Source organism: Stigmatopora nigra, chromosome 11 (genome assembly GCF_051989575.1).
Source record: "Stigmatopora nigra isolate UIUO_SnigA chromosome 11, RoL_Snig_1.1, whole genome shotgun sequence".
Lineage (NCBI taxonomy): Eukaryota > Metazoa > Chordata > Actinopteri > Syngnathiformes > Syngnathidae > Stigmatopora > Stigmatopora nigra.
This window is the reverse complement of record NC_135518.1, coordinates 11,229,280-11,248,955: the sequence shown is the minus strand read 5'-3', so window position 1 is coordinate 11,248,955 and position 19,676 is coordinate 11,229,280. Positions and strand designations below refer to the sequence as shown.

At 39.3% G+C, this 19,676-nt stretch overlaps 3 protein-coding genes across 4 annotated transcripts in view; 1 reads left to right on the top strand and 2 right to left on the bottom strand.

Moving 5' to 3' along the window:
- nalcn (sodium leak channel, non-selective) overlaps nt 1-2,081 on the bottom strand; it is a 29,175-nt gene extending 27,094 nt beyond the window's left edge. Inside the window, exons 1-3 of the mRNA XM_077728405.1 lie at nt 1,943-2,081; nt 271-377; nt 9-70 (exon numbers count right to left, since the gene is read on the bottom strand). Coding sequence (XP_077584531.1) covers nt 9-50 — 42 coding nt within the window. The 5' untranslated portion in view covers nt 51-70; nt 271-377; nt 1,943-2,081. The remainder of the gene's footprint in view (nt 1-8; nt 71-270; nt 378-1,942) is intronic.
- Nucleotides 2,082-3,207: 1,126 nt separating this feature from the next.
- On the top strand, nt 3,208-14,532 carry itgbl1 (integrin, beta-like 1). The gene is made up of 11 exons (XM_077727554.1): nt 3,208-3,423; nt 3,906-4,108; nt 6,210-6,356; nt 6,858-6,980; nt 7,767-7,907; nt 8,273-8,413; nt 8,934-9,080; nt 12,011-12,127; nt 12,749-12,895; nt 13,038-13,151; nt 13,398-14,532. The coding sequence occupies exons 1-11, from the start codon at nt 3,338-3,340 to the stop codon at nt 13,484-13,486; spliced, it is 1,455 nt and encodes a 484-aa protein (XP_077583680.1). The 5' UTR covers nt 3,208-3,337; the 3' UTR covers nt 13,487-14,532.
- The window catches only part of fgf14 (fibroblast growth factor 14), a 38,703-nt gene continuing 32,717 nt past the window's right edge, over nt 13,691-19,676 (bottom strand). For both annotated transcript variants that reach the window (XM_077727555.1, XM_077727556.1), the window contains exons 4-5: nt 17,233-17,431; nt 13,691-16,576 (exon numbers count right to left, since the gene is read on the bottom strand). In XM_077727555.1, the coding sequence (XP_077583681.1) occupies nt 16,434-16,576; nt 17,233-17,431 (342 nt within the window). In that variant the 3' untranslated portion in view covers nt 13,691-16,433. The remainder of the gene's footprint in view (nt 16,577-17,232; nt 17,432-19,676) is intronic.

Genomic DNA, 19,676 nt, shown 5'->3' with positions numbered 1-19,676 from the left:
GCACATACCAAAGGGTAAAGTAAAGCTGAAATTGCTCCAGCACTGCACATAACATGCGATCAGGCATACCCTGCAAATAACACACAACAGTTAGTCAACGTCATGGTTTATAATGGCGTACATTTACACTATATGCACATCTACAGTACGCTCAGAGAGACAGAACTGTCCACCACATTTTGACATTTATGCAACACATTCTGTGAATGGGTGACCCGGTGTGGAGGAAGAAGATAGGTGGGATGAGGAAGATAAGTGTGAAGGACTCACTGTGAGGCTCCTCATTGGTGCGTTCATCCCCAGGGCACAGAGAGGTGGAGGGACCAACCAGAGAGAGAAGAGATGCGAAAATCAAGTGTCCTCAGGGTCTGAAGGTGCTGTGACAGCAATCAGTAGTGGAGATGAGTACACAATAGCACAAAAGAGAAGATGTACTACAGTAAAGTATACAGTAAACAGACTGAGCCATTGTCAATTACCACATGAAAACAAATGCAATTTTTCTGGGTGTTTGCAATATGCATTCCAGGGTTAAAAATTGAAGATGGCACAGGTTTGAAGTGTCCAAGATCAACATATCACATAATGATCATATTAATGTTGAGGCTTAATCCACAGGAATTGTGGATTACAGTCCAAAAATTTAAATTATTTGAAATATAACAGGGGAGAAGACTATGCAGAATGAGCATAACAAAAGAAATGGAATATATTTTCACAGCTATTCTGGCAGCTGTGTAAAACCAGGTAGTACAAAAAAAGACAAAAACAAATTTCAGCGTGAAAGGCAAAACCTGACCATCATTTGGCTTCCCATTTAAAAAAAAAAAAGCTCTGACATTTAGAAACAATTAGAGATTGTGATTATTGCACTTAACATGGACATATGTGAGAAAGAGTGACAAGAAAATAACAAGGGCTGGTTGCCATTATGTGGGAGGACCGGCGGAGAGAACTACAATTACCTTTCCATTTGGGGAAAGAGGACATGTTACGTGCAATCTGGATAAAATCACATCAATTGTAAATCAGCGAGCAGACGCTTTTTTCCCAAACTTTTCATAACAAGAAACAGTAACAAGAAGTTTTCACATATAGTAGAACAATGAATGATTCTCAAACTCTTTGACATTGTGTGTCGGACCATTGTGTGTGGAAATACATTATTCTAAAAGGGAAGGTCAAAAATGTGTTTTGTACACATGCAAAAATGAATAAAATAAAACTAAAGTGGAGAAGAAAGATTTCACATTTTTTTGGGATACTGTGCTGAAGATATGTTTCATCTTAGACTTTAAGGCATTTAAACAAAAAAAAACGTTTTAAGTTTCAGATGGGTAGTAACATAAATCAATTCAATGGGGAAAGAAACTAGCTTTTAACTAATGCACATTGTTGTAAAAAATAAATAAAAAACGGAAAAAGAGTTTTCTTAAAAATGTTATGCATAAAAACTCAGCTGAAATAGTATCATCTACACAATAAGCATCTAAGTAATAAACACATTAAAACACATCAATTCATTGATTAGAATCAACCACATGTCTCTCAGTAATTAAATTAACCAAAAGCTGCGCACAATTATTGATATGAACCAGGAAACGCGCGTCCATATTAAAATGAATGACTGCCAAGGTTACTATGGAAACGCTTCAAGGCTACAGCGCTGCAATGTCACAATACAAGCCGATCGCAACACATATAAACGGGCATAATGTTCAAATATCGCACAAACATGTCAATCTGTATTTTAGCAACCATAGATCCAAAAAACAATATAGAAAATACAAGTCAAGGCCTGCTACAGACATGGCGATATCTACACTTCCGGTCCCAAACTAGCTAGCAGGTGGGAATGCCTCGTGTTTGCGATACAAACACTGCAGAAGTAGCAGGTAAGCGTCAAAATACGCCGCATTCGGACATGCAATAGATGACTTACGGCAGCGATTTATTCCCTTCATCGATTGCGTTGCATCGTGTCGGTGACATCAGCTGTTTTCCTGCCGTGCGTCTGCGCGTGTTTGCTTACGTGGGGGTCGAGTGGGAGATGTGCGTGCGCGCGCAGCCAGCAATCTCATCAGCAGCTGCTGCAAAAAAAGCCCCCAGCCGTATCCATGGTAACGCAGCATCTCCAACGTCCAAGTCCACAGTCCTAAATAGACTTTAAATCCAATACATACAAATCATTCTTCATGAAAGACCAAAATAGATCGTCTTGGAAAAGTTGAGGTATGTATATCAATTATTCCCTTTAAAAAAAATTAAGTTATATAGACTTTAGGTGACTTTAAGTGTTTATTTTCCTATCATTTGGTTTTACAATCCAAAGATCTAGGATTTCTCTTTAAGTTTTTGGAATGAATGTGTTTTGTGAGTGCACATTTCAAGGTGAAAATGGTAGTGTGGGAGTCATCATATTGTCTTAAGATGCTCGATAAATCAATGTTTGACATGGAAAGATGGACAACAGGTTTCAAAAACCGTGACCATCAGATTGACAAAGTCCAGACGACAACAAAGTCCGTCATGAAGGTAAACCAAGTTTAGATGAACACAGATGAAGAGAATTGAGTCAGAAAATCGTCAAACTACGAGAAGCACACATGAAAGCAATAACACCCAATTGACCGCTTACGAATTTCAGGCATCCCAAAGATTTGACACACACACCCACAACAGCTGGACCTTGGATTGGAGAAGCTACACAGAACTTTGTCATTGCTAAGTACAGTAAAAACTAGTCTGTTTTTCATTATAGTCATATTTTTGTGTCAGTTTCTTTGTGTATTTTATACTTTGAGACAAATCACCATCTACACTATTTTTGACATTATAGTAACTGTTCATTTGCACCAAAATGTTGCTTTTTTGCACTAACTCTTTGTCACATAACATCTCAGTACTGTATTCTGGAAAAAGGTATTTTAATCAGTAGATAAGTCATCTTTTTAAGATTTAGCTTTAGTGTATAAATCTATGCTGTATTTATGAAACAAAAGAATCATCTGGAAAAAAGAAAGAGCGTGGAAAAAAGGAGGAAAAACAGTCTGCTTCTCATTACATTCTTAAACTGGCGAGTGAACTTTTCAGTTTGGCATTTTTCCTCCTGTAGAACTTTAGGCCAGGACTGAGTCTGAGAGTCACAACTAATGAAAGGCACTTGTAGGAGAAAAGAACGGGCCAGCCTGCTGCTTTCTTCCCCCCCCCCCCCCCCCTCCACCTTTTGCTTTCGCTCCCCTCCTATTTTCTTCTTCCTCCAGTAACTGTCAACGAAGGAAGAGTGGGAAAATTCCTTTAAGCTACTTTAGCTCCAGGTTCACCGTGGGATTTAAACATGCACACTGAAGTTTGGGTGCAGCCTCTGCTAGTGCTGCTAATTCTGCTCTGCGGCGTGGAGGACACATTGTTACAGTCTGTGAGGTGAGTTTCGACGCCACTTCAAAACTCTGCATGTAAAAATAAGTTTTTGTGTGTGTTTATATTGGACTCAGTTGAGGGGGAAAGAGCTGTGGAATTTGATGACTGAGGCACAGCATGCAGAAAAGTTGAATATACAAAGATGGGCTTTGCATTTTAACTTTTGTGAAGTTTTTTATATAAAAAACATGCATAGTCAAACTTGAGTATTAGTTGCAGCCCCCAACAAGCTGTATATATAAAAAAAAGTGTGAGTTATAGTCCAGAAAATACATCAAGTGAGGGGTTTCAAACTCAAGTTTGGTTTGCAAAGTACATTCATGCCAACTATAAATTTTATTTTCCATAATCTGAAGCAGTTGGATTAGCTCTTGTGTGTAGGGTTTCACATAACCTCAACTTTTGGTTATGTAATGGTTCACATATCTGACTTGATTACCTTTTTTTTGGAAGATTCCAAAAACCGCTCTTTTCTTTTTGAACAGTCACGTTGCTGGAGTTTGTCGGCTGTCTACCGAGTCTTCTCTGCGTCGATGCCGGACAACCGATGGAAAAATCTGTAGCGGGAGGGGAAAGTGTGACTGTGGCGTATGCGTGTGCCAGGCATCAGATCCGGGAAAATTCTACGGGCCTCGTTGCGAATGCCATGACTGGGTCTGCGCCACATACAATGACAAAAATTGTAATGGTGAGTACACAATACAGATGTCATGACATATATACGCATGATTTGCAAAAGGTGGGGAAAAACAAACATAACAAAACCCACATAAACCCGCTTAGAACTCGCAAATTCAACACAGTGAGAAACAACCTGGTATCGAACCCTCGACCTCAGAACTGCTAGGCCGACGCCCCAACCACTTTCCCCAATAGGATATTTTCTTCTCGACTGATTTCCTTTGACTTATTTTAAAAGCGAAAAATAATATCATTTATTTTCCATATAGCCTATCCCCACAAAGGCCGAAGGGGGTGCTGGAGCCCAGCCAAATATGGGCAATAGGAGCAATTCTCAGCACAATTCTCATTTTCATCCTGCCCTGCGATTGGCTGGCACCCAATTCAGGGTGTCCCACATTACCAGTGAATAGTTGGCTGGGATAGGCTCCAGCACCCCCCTATAGCCTTTGTGGCGATAACCTATTTGGAAAATAAATGAAGACTTTTTTTTACTTTTAAAATAAGTCACTACAAATCAGTTAGTTGTGTTTTATAGGCAGTTATGTGGACTGAAATCCCAATTCTCAGGTTTAGAGGAGCAAAGAGGGGTAGTTACAAAAGGAGGAGCAGGTCTCGAATCATGGAGATAGCAATACAGGCACCAGCGTCAGGTGCTCATGATGACTTTGTGATTTATTCGTGCGGACAACATGGCTGCTGCGAAGAGCTCATTACGGTTCAGCAGTCCGGAACGACGAGGTCCCACTTTTTAGCCTCTGATAATGGGCTTTCGCTCACGGCTGCACTGCATGGCATCTGAGCAGGGGTGCTGTTTCACACCTTGACGCACGCCAACGCTAACACACGGGCTAGTAAAGGGTCTGCCTATAGCAGACACTAAGTACCATGAGTACTAGTAAAAGTGGAGAGAAGACTAACATGACATCCATTTCTGAGCTTTCTTGTTATTTTATCTCCTCAGAAATTGAAAGGCAGTCTTCAAAAACATGTTTCTTTTTTTTCCAGACTATAAATTTGCAAAATGTAAGATTTGTTCAGCTTTTATTGTGCAGAGTATGCATTTAAAAGTTGTATTTCCTTAAAACGTATCTCAATACTATCCTCTTTTTACGGCTTAAGTGCTTGAGAGGATTTTTCTTGTTGTTATTCTGTTAAAGCAAAGATGAAGGAGGTATTATAAGGACGTGTAGTCTATAACATCCATTCATATTCAGTATTATGCATGCTCTATTTAGGGAGAGCTGAATAAATACTGGGGTCTCTCTGGCACTTTATTTACAGCAGAAATTATAGTCGCATGATGATGTGATGGAACTGCACGCATAATCCTCTTTTAAACATTTTTTCGTCTCGTTTAATTGATTAAAGTGTGCCTGCGTGTGTGTTTTGCATCCTTGTTTATGGTTAAATGTGAAGACAGTGTTGGAAAATGGTATTTTTTCATCAGCCAGAATGTCTGTTGATGCATTTTAATTTTATTTTATAACAACAATAAATAAACACCTTCATAGGGGCATAAAATATAGAAAGTGGGTGGATGAACTAATATCTGAAGTATATATAATATAAAGTACAAACTATTCTGTCCACTTTTGCTATCAAACGTCTGCAAAAAAATTTATGATGGAGTTCATAATTGACAAAGTTTACTGTTGGCAGAAGAGCAGGGGGAAAAATACCATTTTGATTGAATTAAATTGTAAATTTACTTACTTAGTGGTACGTACATAGCATTTTGTTGTTTATTTGTTTAAAAAAAGTGTATGCATTTGTCCTCGAACAATTTAGGTGTAAAAATAATTGCAATGACTCTGAAAAGTATTTAAAATATGTCCTGTGCATACAGCAAACTTCCCAATGCAATTGACTTTGGTTCAAACTCTAAAAATTCTAACAACAGGCTCCAGCAGAGTACTAATATTACAACGGCCTTGACCAACATCTGCTTACCAAATGTGGAAAAATGTCTTGTCATATTTTCCCCTTGTTTAATTTTCTCCCTCTTCTCTACCTCATCACCTCATTTTGATGACACAATGTGTCAATAACACGCCTCAAATTTCAGCATTAATAAACAGCATGTAGCGTTTGGCATTTCCCTTCAGATCACGGTTACTGCGACTGCGGGAAGTGCGAGTGTGACGACGGTTGGTTTGGAGAAGCCTGCCAATTCCAGGAGGAATGCAAGCTTTCTGGGAAGAAGAGCAGGGAGCAGTGCAAAAACCCACAGGGGGTGCTATGCTCTAACAGAGGTACACACCTTCATTAGAAATGATGCTTTAATGTTTAACCTTTTCAAGAATTGCACTATCATAGTGGCATCTATTCAAATCTTGGCTGGGATAGGCTCCAGCACCACTCGCGACCCTTTTCATAAATTAGCCTAACCTTTCGCCTCAAACTGGAGTATTTCTCAAGAATAAATCACTTAAAACACTTGTGTATAGATTTGCAGAAATTGACATGTGATTGTCATCTTAGCAACCGTAACTAAGGAGGGGCTGAGATATTACAAATTGTCCAGTGGAAGGTTGAAAGTAATTATTTTTGTAAAATATATTACTTGAGGAAAAAAATAACTATATTTTTTTTGGTAAATAAGGCATGGATTTACATAAAGCAGCTTTCCTTTGACATTTTTTTTAATATTTTGTGTGTCAAAATGTATTTTAGGCCAATGCTATGTAAGTTTATTTAACTGACTAGATTTGTGGAATGGAATGCACACTGAAAATAAATGTGTGTATTTGAAGGGACCTGTCACTGCGGTAGCTGCATGTGCAACAACGACGACAACAAAGGCTTGGTGACGGGAGCCTTTTGCGAGTGCGATGACAGCGAGTGTCTGGATGAAGACACTGCTGAAGTTTGTGGAGGTCTGTGCCACATCTTGACAACAAATATCAACCATCACATACAAGTACAAGAGTTGAGATAAGAGTTATGTGTCAAGATCATCTGTAATGTCTTAATATCACATACCTACAAGTCTATGTGTGGCTTGAAAACCATTCAAAACAAATACAAGGTCTATATTCAGATTTATTTAACTATTCAAGCTAATTAAAATGTGATATTTCAACAGTTGCCAAAGATTATCTGAATATTTTTACCCAATTGAGGGATACTATTAGCACCTCAAAAGATTTTTTTCTTCATAAAAACAACCAATTACAAAAATTCTGATGTGTTTGCATCATGCAGCAATGAACTGAAATCATGTCAAACTTTAGCTAGGCAGAGATATATTTTTTAATTATGAAATACTAATTAGATGCAGAAGAAATTGACATTAGGAAAACAATTTTATAAATTGGAATCCTTCTTGTCTAGACAATTATGTTATCTGTTAATAGATTATTTTTTCAATATTCTGTGGGCTTTGTATTTTCATTTATGTAACATTGTTATTGCTTAAAAAGGTAACTAAAGAATTGCTATAACTTTTTCTAACATAATTTCATTAGAAGGTATTTTAGGTAGTGGAGTAGATACAAAATTGATTTGTTTTGGGGTTGTATATGACTGAATTCATATGTGTAGGTTTTAGCTTTTAGTTTGGATAAAATGACAAATACTATAGATGAAATATATTCGTGTGTAAGTGTCCAAGTCTAACTTTAAAGGAGAAGTGACCTCATGAGGTTGTTTTGTGCTTCCAGGCCATGGCCAATGTTACTGTGGAAACTGTTACTGTGCTGCCGGTTGGCATGGAGATAAATGTGAATTCCAGTGTGACATCAGCCCATGGGAGAGCAAGCAAAGATGCTCATCTCCAGACGGCAAAGTCTGCGGCAACCGAGGTCTGTTAAACCACAGTGATTGAGATGATCCTTCTCGGATTTCATCACATTAGGATTCACAACGGACCTAAATTGACTCTACTTTTTAAATCCGATCCGACATACGGAATGGAATAACATATTGTATTTCTATTGTTTATTTTAGTTTAGAATGGCGCCAACTGTTGCAGTTATTCTGGAATTAGCATTCCATTTCAATTTTCAGGACTTTTTGACATTTACATGCTGTGATCTTTTCTGCAGATGATGCATTATTTCAAATGCCAAACTCAATAAAAGGGGAGAATGTTCCACACTAGAGCTGAACAAATGATCGGCATGTCATCGAAACCCTCTAATAATGTATGCATTTGTGTATGTGTTAGGTACCTGTGTGTGTGGAGAGTGCAGTTGTTATGATGTGGATCCTTCTGGCGATTGGGGGGACATTCATGGCGATACCTGCGAATGCGACGAGAGGAACTGCCACGCCACTTATGACCGATACACTGATGACTTCTGCTCGGGTAACTTTGTCCTGCCATTGCGCTAATAAAAAAAAATACAGAAAACCACTGTTAATACACATTCACAGTCTTTACAATCCAATTTTTACTCTCTAAGTCAAACTAAGTGTAATTTGCAGGCCACATGAATGCATTAAATTAGATCTCATCTGTTTATTTTTGCCCCAAAATGTTAACTTACATTAATACACATTCAAAGTCTTTACAATCCATTTTTTACTCTTTAAGTCAAACTCAGTTTAGTTTGCAGGCCAAATGAATCCACTCAATTAGATCTCATGTTTATATTTGCCCCAAAAAGTTAACTTACTTTTCACCATTGACAGCAATAGACATTGTTTCATTCGACCCTCCCAGTCAAAATGAATTGGACGTCTAGCACCATCAATGGCATTAAAAGATGAGCATCCACAACCAGTTTAAGGGAATTGCACATCTACCAATCTTAATGAGTTCAGACAATAAACAAGGGATGAAAAGTTGGCAGTGTGATATCGCTGTTTCTATCTCTTCCCTTCAGGTCACGGGCAGTGTCACTGCGGCAGGTGCGACTGCAAGGACGGCTGGGCCGGAAAGAAATGTGAGCATCCGCTGTCCTGCTCCATTTCTCTGGAGAGCAGCTTGAAAAAGTGCCGGGGAACGTCCAGACTGCCCTGCTTTGGACGAGGTGCACCTTTTCCTTCTTTTCTCTTGTGCTCCTGTTGCCATGGTTACCCCTTTACACTCCACTCTCACTTTGCTGTGTAAAAGTGGGTCATTTCTAGTGCCTCTTTTGAAAGGATCCAAACACAACAAAACACATTAAATAAATACCTCTCCGACGCTGCCAATCAAAATACATCATAAGATCGTTTTTTTTCTATAACTGTGTTTTTCCTCCCGTTGTAGTTAGGGACCGTCCAAAAATGACATAACCCAGATCAGGAAAATATTCATGAGCATACATAAGGTCACCAATAAAATACTCTATAAGTTGTTAAATTTTCAGGCATTTTTAAATGTTAAATGCATTCTAAAATATGCTATTAATTATTATGGCAGGATTTTTAAGAACTCTCACCCAATGCCCAATGGCTCCACCAAATCGTAATTTGAATGAAATAAATATGACGTAAAATTGAGACATGAATGTTACTCTATTAGCTCTACAATTGGTGATCTAAATTAGGATTGGTCGCCTTCACTGAGGGTTTACTACGTGCCATTCACTTCAGCTTCTATTCGTTCCAGACTTTGATTTGATGAGCTCATTCCATCTCTCACTGCAATATAATGAAATAGAAGAGATTAACATGTAACAGAAGAGTTAATTATTTCCAACACCTCTAGCAGTACCCACAAATTTGAATATCTCTACATGCTGCAATACAATAGATATATTTTTTTAAAAGAACAATGCATCTATAGTCTTCCTATATAAAATTTACATAATTATTCAGTCACCTGCTGCTGGCATTTTTAATTGGATTTCCTATAGGCTATTTTGAGGGGCTAATTTTGTGTTTTTTTATCCCTTTTTTTGCATCTTGTAAAAAAAATGAAAGACAAGTGTAAATTAGATGCAAGTTAGGTTAATGGAGCATCATTGTTGGCAGGAAAAATTAATTAATTTAAAACAGACAGAATTATAGCGAGGCAATTTTATATTGTGTTGGAAGGCGGGATCGTAGAGCAGATGGTAGCTCGATCTGGGAAAAAAAACACTCAAATGTGAACCAACAGCTTGGTTTTTCTTCTTTCAATTCTTTTCCTTGAGTTACATTCTTTCCACTTTGTGGTATTTCCTCAAGGAAACACCTGCTTTCATCATTGGGATTCCTACGCCAAGCGTGATGGTTAATCGGGCCTCGCGTCTGGCATTTGTTGTGCGGGAAAAAGGTCAGAGTTAAAGAGAATCGTTGCGGTTTATTTGGTGAGGCCATGCGAAACCATGAGTGACATTTTCGATTGCATTTCTCCGTTGCACATGGCCCCCGACAGTATGTGTCATCCTGATGACTTCTCACGTGACTGGTCTCCAGCTGTTATTACGACGCTCCCTTTTAAACCAATACTGAAGGTCACTGGCTAAGTCATTAAAGGATATTTTAAAATAATAAAGTCTTTGGAGGAGGAGGAGGAGTACACTCACCATGAATTTTAGGACAGCCAACCCCATTTCTGGCATAATTTTCCTCCTAATTATTAGAAAGAGGTAAAAAAAACAGGGTAGGGTGGATCCTATTACCGTCTTTTGCGGACTATAAGTCGCATCAGACTCAGAATACACTATAAAAAGGACAAAAAAGTCACATTTTATCAGAAACCAAGAACAAATATATGCTAAAGTGATAATAGGAAACTGTAGAAGAACAGGCATGATAGATAAATGTGGCATTTAAAAAAAAGATAACAGCTGGTGAGAGAGAAACAGGAAAAAACAACAACTTTAGTCGCAGAACCAGAAAATGTCACTTAAGAAAAAGCAGTACAAAAATGTTGTTGTTTTTTATGCAGGGCCAATTTGCACCATATTTCAGTACACAATCCAAACTGAGTGATATAAGACTCACACTTTCTAAAATAGTAAAACTGAATTGAGCAGCCTTAGATAATCGCAGGCACTTGCAAGTTTATCCAAGAAAACTCTTGGCAAGCGATTGCCGATTGACTTTGTCAGAACGCGTGACCTCAAACACAAGCGAACACTGTGGCCCTCCAGGTGTGGATAGTTTGACAGGCGGATATAATCGATAAGGCAAGGGTGTTATTACATCAGTGGTTGCCTGGGTAACTGACTCCCTTGCACAGATGGTGCCACGATGTGTACGTGCGCGTGTGCGATTTACATGAGTCCAAATATTTTATGGAGTTTGCATTCTAAAAGTAAATCCATTGCGTATATTCACCCTTGAAATGTATTTACTGTATTTTCTTGCATATAAGCTGTTTTTGTAACTAAAAAATGATGACTGATATATGCATACAGTATTTTCACGACTATAAGATGCACTTAAGTCTTAAATTTTCTCCAAAATAATCCAGTGTGCTTTACTTATGGAAGAAAAATGTGTCATTCATTGACAGTGCGCCTTGTAGTTGTGAAAATACGGTAAATTAGACTTGACATACACTTAACTGCTAGGTGAAAAAGACAAAACGCCATAAGAAATGCAGCTGATATATGATATATAATGTATTTTGATGTCTATTAATGTAAGAAAAATAGGGGGCTTCTTATACTGTCTTATACTCTTATACTATATTGTAAAATTCAACGGTTTTAAGGCAGTTTTAAGGGTAAGGCTTCCACGCAAAAACGGTCAAATGTGCGAGAAAATACGTTATTTATCTTGCAGTTCTACTTTGGTCCTCCATAAAATGTGTAATACAGTTTAACCATTAATATGAATATGCTGGTCCATAGTGTGTTTTTTTTTACGTCATTTTGGCATCAACAGTGAAATTGGGGTTACGCCACCAGTCTAGAAACAGAACTCCGACATAACCGGCCCAAAATACTGTCTGATAGCAAGACTCCACTGGTTGCCTTTTCCTGTCAAAATGAATGCAGCATTGAAATGTGAACACACCATTCTGTCCCTGCATCTTTTGTAGGTCAGTGCCAGTGTGGACAATGTACCTGTCACCCACCTGGGGACAGTCGAGTTCACGGAAAGAACTGCGAGTGCGACGACCGCCAGTGCGAGGACCTCTCTGGGGAGGTTTGCGGGGGTGAGTGCACACACTGATGACTGTGATCAAAGTAAAGCCTGAAATGACAAGAAGCGACTGAAACTTAACGCTGGTGTCGCTATCTGGGAGAGAAAAACATATCTTTCGTGAGTGCTCCCACACTAAATCTTGTTTGGGGTCATAGACAGGTCTATTTAAGAGATTCACTTGGAGAAGTTGAGGATACAATTTGTACTCTGTGCGAGAAGGAAGCAGCATGAACTGGCACGTCGCCGCTCGATATGAACGAGCCTTCGTCCGTACCTTGAGTGATCGAAGCAGCCGTGCGTAGGAGGCCACTGCCGGAAACTTGGACAAGCCATCGCTTTTAATTTAGGGACTTAACTTGGGGGCGCCCACTGTACGTCACACACAGCGTAAGATGACTAAAATGCATTTAATCTTAATGGTATAAGAAAGTGTTGCATTTTAAACTGAATATTAGAGTTGGAGCTTTTTTGTGATCACCTTTTAGTTTTTTGTTTTGTTTTTTAGGGCCCAAAAACTGCAAAGGTTGCATTGTAAAGCATTTTTTTCAGGGGAATTAAAAGAAGAATATGATAGTTCTTTCAAAAGACTTTACCTCATTACTTTACATACATTACGTTATTTCCTTCATAGGTCATGGTTACTGCTCATGTGGACGCTGCATCTGCGAGGATGGTTGGTTTGGCAAACAGTGCCGTTTCCCCAGGTCATGTGACATAAGCGACGCTCAGAGCAAGGAGCAATGCGAGACTTCTGATGCTGTTGTCTGTAGTGGCAAAGGTGAACAATTCTCATTATTTATTAGAATCAAGTATTTGGAATAACACACATACTGCAACTACAACTACACTGAAACCTGCAACTGGCAGTGAACAAGTTAAACTAATGACAACTTTTGAAATATCAAATGTTTATCTTGTAGGTTCCTGTCACTGTGGCCAATGCATTTGTTCCACCAAAGACTGGTGGGTGTCCGGAGAATACTGCGAGTGTGACGACAGAGAGTGTGACAAACATGACGACCTGGTCTGTACAGGTAGGTACACCCACTGAACTTAAAATCCAGAGGAACTTCCTCAAAAAATGGTGGCCCCTTTTAACCATACAGTAAAACTACAGTTTCTCAACACGACTACTTGCAATTGGCGCAGAAATGACTATTAACTGTCGGCAATTTGCTTAACTGATAAAAAATGTTCCCCAGTTGTGGTTTTTAAAGATGTAGCTTGTTAAAACTCCCTGTAAAATACAGTTTTGTGTTTTTTTTAATTAAATAACGCAGGGAATGGAGTATGCAACTGCGGAACGTGTGAGTGCTGGGACGGCTGGACCGGGAACGCTTGTGAAATCTGGGTAGGAACCGATTACTGAGACCCCAACATGGATGCCCAACAAATCCTTTGGAGAAGCAAAAGATGGACTTTTTTCAAATTTTATGAATTGTACTGGTTACAAGCTGTTGTTGGTGTTAACGCAATTGATGCATAAAATGTTGTTTGCCAATAAAGTACATTGAATCGCTTAAATGCTAAAATGAGATTAGAAATTCCCCCAAAAATGAGGCCGACAGTTAGCGTCGTTTGAGCTTTTTTATTTCTTTTATATATTTTTTTAAATAATAAAACATTAAATGTGCCGCATGACACGACATTTTGCGTGGAAAACAATGCAAAGAAGACTTTTAAACATACATACATGGTTACCAATTCGGTTTATAACATGACATAAATCCAATGGGCGTATTTGCAATGATAAATATAGTATTTGTTTTCTTTCTTAAAAATAAATAATTTCAATAGTGACTTTCTCTAATCTTTCCGAAAATAACAAATATCACTCATAACTTCAAGGTGTGGATATTCCTCTTAAAAAGTGAGAGTGAAGAAGACAAAGTACATGCACTAAATAAAGTATAGGAAAATATGTCCATCAAACGTGAAAAATAGAAATAAATATGAATCTGGTCCCCATTTTGCATCTCTAAAAGTACCCACATCATATTTAAAGGTGTTTTCTAGGCCTATTATGCCTCAACTGTCACTCTTGAGAAAAAAATGGTAATTATTTTAGTGAGAATAAGGTCACACTGTAATGCCAATTAAGTGATGTGAAAAGAAAACACCAGTGTATCCCAGCAGAAAAAAACCCACAGAACTTCATTTTCCTGATGTGTTACAGCATAGAAAAATGTAAATAAGAGTAATATTTTCCGGGAGATGGAATAACCTTTAGTCAGAATGTTTTAAATGTCAGTACTCCACTGCTTATGCGGGGTGCTGAAGCCTATCCTCGGTGTTTTTGAGTATTTCAGCCAATTAAATGAGCATCTTAGATTGTCTGCACACTATTTTGATCTAAGTTTTATGTACCCAGTGTAGTATTATAGAGTATTACACAGATTTTGCTAATCATATTGTCATTTTTTAGCAGCGAGCCAATAAAAACTGGGCATCAGGCCATAGTTGGCATTATTTTGCACCCCCCTTTATTACCATATTCACCGATAGTTGCGTCCTTTTAGTGTTAACTTGAAAATTTGACATTTCTAACTGAAATCTTTCAAGGGGCAAAAGCCAAATCAAAGAAAGCGAACATTAAGGACGAGCGTAACAATGTGAAAGTGCAGAGAGCAGCTCGTGAGGGTGCCGTAGCCTGCAACATGCCCATGTCAAGTCCTACTCTACGTATATCCCGACACCTCTGAAAGTACATGCAGGTGACTAATTGAAGGTAGACAAACCTCTGCAAAATGACATCAAGTTAAGATCTTTTGGAGGAGCGCAGTCACGCTGAGATCTCGCAAAGGGCTGCGAACAAAAAGCGATCACAGTGAAAGCGCGCATGACTTGAGAGGATTTTACAAGAATCTTCCTGGTCTCGCTGCATTGGGGGGGGGTAGGAAGGGATTGGGGGGGGCTTTGGTCATTTGAGTGAGCGGGCCGATTCTCGCTATGCTAAATGACGCTACGTGCCCTGTTCATGGATGGGAAGGTGGGCAGGTGGGTGAGGCACCTTGGGCCCACAGTAGGGGGCCGCTTTTTGCATGCCGGGAAAATCCAGGTCGAAAACAGGCACGGGATAGACCAGAATGATCAGTATTGGACTCTGCATGCTGAGCTAGGAGACGATTCCTCTCGATTAACAACCTATTGTATTCTCCGCACTATAAGGCACACCTAACACATTTCAATGATCTCGAAATCTGACAGTGCACCTTTAAATTCCATCAATATAATCCCATTTTAAAACAGGCTATTGACTGTAGGTGCGTCTTATAGTGCGGCAAATACAATGGATGTTTAAAAAAACGGAGTCACCCCCACTGTACTTTTATATCATAAGATTAAAAGGTTACAATATACATTACGGCGTTGCTGCAAGAGAGAGACAACGCAAGATCGATCTTGCCCATGCTTTAGTTTGCAGATGCAGCCGACAAATGTGGAAAATGTGGTGGTTTACAGCCTAGAAGACGTCGGCAACGGAGGCCCACAAGGCCGAGAGATATTCCTAGAGCCCACGCTCGGAAAGAAAACTTTTAAGAAAAATAGATATACCAGAGAAGGAAGATGAACCGTTGGTTGAACTTTATACGCTGGGAAATGACGATATGTTGACGCCATTCCATAGCAGCGTTTTTCCCACCAGTCTCTTTATAGCCAACGGAGAGCCCCGTCGTGCGTCAATAACGACCGCGAGAACAAAATAAAAGCATCCTTTTGCCATAAAAGCGTGTGACAGGTTCTAGAAAAAAGAAAGAAAGGAAAAAACTGAAGATTGGGGAAGATACTCGTTAAAAAATAGAGGACATTTGTCCACGTATTTACTCTATCTAGAGAGCCGTTATCCCAGGGCGTAGCTGGTGAACTGTGGTATAGAAAATAGATTTGAAGGTACCTATCGCAGGTTCCTCTGCATTAAAGAAGGGAAAGGATTTGTTTTTTGTCAGGATTTTTTTTATATGAACCCTCAGCAAGCAAAGTGGCTGGAAAAAGACACGTTCACACCACAACCTCACAGTTCCAGAGGAATTTTTAAAGGCATTCCAGGATCAGAGATGTCCGTTTACGTCCTCGTGCGGTGGGGAAGTCGCCTCGCTAGCGCCCCCCCTGATTAGCCTCGGCCTGAGAATCCTTCCATCAGACAGGTGGAATAAAGGTGAGGGCGAGGCAGAGACAAAAGTGGACGAGCAAGAGAAGAAACGGAGGGGAGATTCGCCCAGATCTGCCGGGGAAAGACGCCCCGGCGACAGGGGGAGAGGCCCGCCGCCATCTCCCCGGCGCGCAGCAAAGAGTCGAGCGGGGGAGGCGACACGTGGCTATGTGGCGGCTTTGTCCGGCTTGCTTACAGGTTTACCTCCGTTCATCACCACAGGCTCGCTTGTGCTTTTGCTGGCTGGGATGGCCGCCTTAGGCACCGTCTCTCCAACGTCGTGCAGCGATGGCTCTCGGTACATGGCGACTAGGGATGGAAGGAGAGATGCCATTAGGTCGTTGGGTTAAAATATACTGACTGGTTACTTTGCTGGGCATACCTGTTCCGCTCCTCAATAATGCAAATTCACATTCAACCTCAACTGGACTGACTTTAACCAAACTCCGCCTTCAGTCTGAATATGGCCCAAACTAGATGCTTAAAAGAAATCTTCAATCAATTGGATTTTCTACTTTTTACCATAGATCACATGTGTCAAAGTGGCGGCCCGTGGGCCAAATCTGGCCCGCCGGATCATTTTGTGTGGCCCAACAAAGTAAATCATGAGTGTTGACTTTCTGTTTAAGGATCAAATTAAAATGATTAGTATAGTTGTATATTAAATTTCCTGATTTTCCCCCTTTTAAAGCAATAATTGTAATTTTTTAATCCATTTTTTCTGTGTTTTTAGTTCAAAAATCATTTTGTAAAATCTAAAAATATATAATACAAAAGCTAAAATAAACATTGTTTTAGATCTATAAAAAAATGAATATTCAGGGATTTTAATCCAGTTCTTTGAATCCATTTTTAAAACCTGTATCTAATGAGAACTCAATTCCATTAAGGGACAATTCTTTTATTTTTTTGTAGCGCTATTGAATCTCCGATGAAATTAATGTTTAAAAAAAAATGCACCATACCTTCTAATGGCTTGGGCAGGAAGTGAGCGGCTGGTTTGGTTTTCTTGACTCGGTTCCCTTTCATGGCTTGACCCTCCTTATTAAGACCGAGGAACCAGGCCCGACCTGACTCCTGCTGTCGATACAACATGGACGAGTAGATGACGTAATAATTCTCAAACACTGACTCTTTGAATTTGCACTCTGCCGTGAAGAGTTCCTGCAAAGACAAAAAAACGCAGCAAACTCAATTTCCGTGTAATTGCAAGAGATGATCACAACACCCACACACAGACAAATGTATTTTTCTCCTTCAACCGAGGTCATCTACATCGTAGTCCGGCAAAACAATTCGAGCGAAATCTATGTCTATTCATCGCTAAGAGGAAATGCTGCGTTTACAATTCACGGAACTCCTACGCTAGTGAACTGAAACACTCAAACTATTGCTCTTATTTGGCAACCACTCGCGCTTTTCGCCTCTTTAAGACGCCAGGGATAGTCTCACCCGCCACGCTAATGAGGACATGGACTATACAGTATAAAATGGATGACTATTGTTTGCCCAAAGCGAATCACATTCCTGCCTCCGTCCTTGATGTTTCTTGGAGTCTAATTCACAAAAGAGTTGATATTGTCCAAGCAACTTGTTAACATAGCCTCGTGGGCCACGGTGCAAATGAAGATTGAGCAAACCCAGCGTCTTCTCGGTTCTCCGTCCACGCCTATACGTGGCAAAGATAAATGAACTCAGAAGGCGCCACTTCTCTTATTCACTGTCGCCCATTCATCTCCAAACAGAAGGGTAATAAAATAATTTCCACACTGCCGCCCCTACTCGGGCTAAAAATAAAGGGCTGCAATGCGATGTGTTAATCAAGGTCCTTTAAGCACATCTGGTATGTGAAAGTTATACGCTTGAGCTAAAATGCCAAATATTTATAATGTAATAGGAGTACAGTGGTACCAAATACATAAATCAACATACGACGTAAAATTTGACACAAAATTTGTCTCCTGATATGCTCAAAATACATTTTTTGTGTACATAATTGCCCCAAATAAGAGTAAAGTAGAAGAAATCTGCTCATTTATCCGCTTTTCTTGCAGAAAATGGAGTTCAGTGTTTCGTAACCTTCTAAAACAACATCATTTCATGGGGGCGAAGTTGAAGGTTTACACACCTTTTATTTTTCTGGTTCTCCAAGCACTTATGTGTACACTTAAGTCTCCCTTAAGAGTGACACCTTTTATACTAGCCTACACGGCTTGGGTGACTCATTCAACACTCACAAAAGTGGAGAAAAAAATCTCAAGGCGACCCAAAGTGAGAAGAATATCAGGTCAAATACATTCATTTTCTTCCCAGATGAGAAGAACAAGTCAGAGGATGAAAAGTAGCAGAACAAAGTCTGCCCACCAACAATCACAATCAAAAGAGCTCAGTTGGTTACATTGGAATATTGGTTTTTATATCAGTTGTAAGCATAAAGTGTGTTTAATTTCTGAATTATCATGTGTTTTTCTTGGTTATATTTCTAGTAAATGAGTTAAGGATCTTTCATAAATTGTTGAGGGGCAAATACAAGCTGTGTAGCAGACTATAGTTTGGACAGTCTCATATCACAAAACCTCTTGGGTTTTCTGGGAGTTGAGCGTCAGGACAAATTTATTTCACTTAGTGCACCTCGAGTGAAAGTAGCTGGCGGGCCGGCACTCAGCATCGGGTGAGGACACAGGAGGAATCCCCCTGACACGCGACCTTTTCCAACAAGCTTGGTTGGAGCACAAAGGCCGGATGATTCAAATGCATGCCACCAAAACAACCAGTCTGTCCATCTGGGTCAAAAAGTCTCTAGTAATTTGTTCTTCTATTGATTTTATTCTTTCTTTAGGGGTTGCAACTATTGATGTGTATATGTATTGATTCGTTCAATTAACAGTATACTCAAATAGCAAGAATTTAATAAGTTGCAGAATAACTTTACTATATAGAAACACATGGTTACGTTTACAATAGGTTAATGTTCACCTCAAATTAAAACCAAATGCAACACTTTCAAAACAAACCATCATCAAAGTAGCTAAATTTAAAGCTGGGGTTGTTTTTTCCAATAACGATCCTAATTATTTTAATAGTACCTGCTAATAGTACCTAAAATTAGCTGCCATAACTTAAAAATACCTTTTTTTTTACGTTACAAGCATCATAAAAAAAACACCCAAATCAAATGACAGCCATTTTTTCTACAATAAAGCAACACCTCTGACAGATGATTTCATAATAAGTCTCAATAACCTTCTAGCCTTCCTTATGAACGCAATCTTTTCACTATTCATCTCACAAACTGTTGTGTCGACTTGCAATCCAGATGGGGGAAGGGGTCTCACTTCATATTTGAAAATATATATATATATATATATATGTGTACTTACAGCTTTAGCTCTTTCACGCTTATTGATTA

Excerpts from the sequence above, each read along its gene's own strand:
- itgbl1 (XM_077727554.1), top strand. The coding sequence starts at position 3,338 with ATGCACACTGAAGTTTGGGTGCAGCCTCTGCTAGTGCTGCTAATTCTG. Across the intron at positions 6,357-6,857 it reads GGTGCTATGCTCTAACAGAG|GGACCTGTCACTGCGGTAGC; the intron begins GTACACACCTTC and ends GTGTATTTGAAG. Across the intron at positions 12,128-12,748 it reads CTCTGGGGAGGTTTGCGGGG|GTCATGGTTACTGCTCATGT; the intron begins GTGAGTGCACAC and ends TTTCCTTCATAG.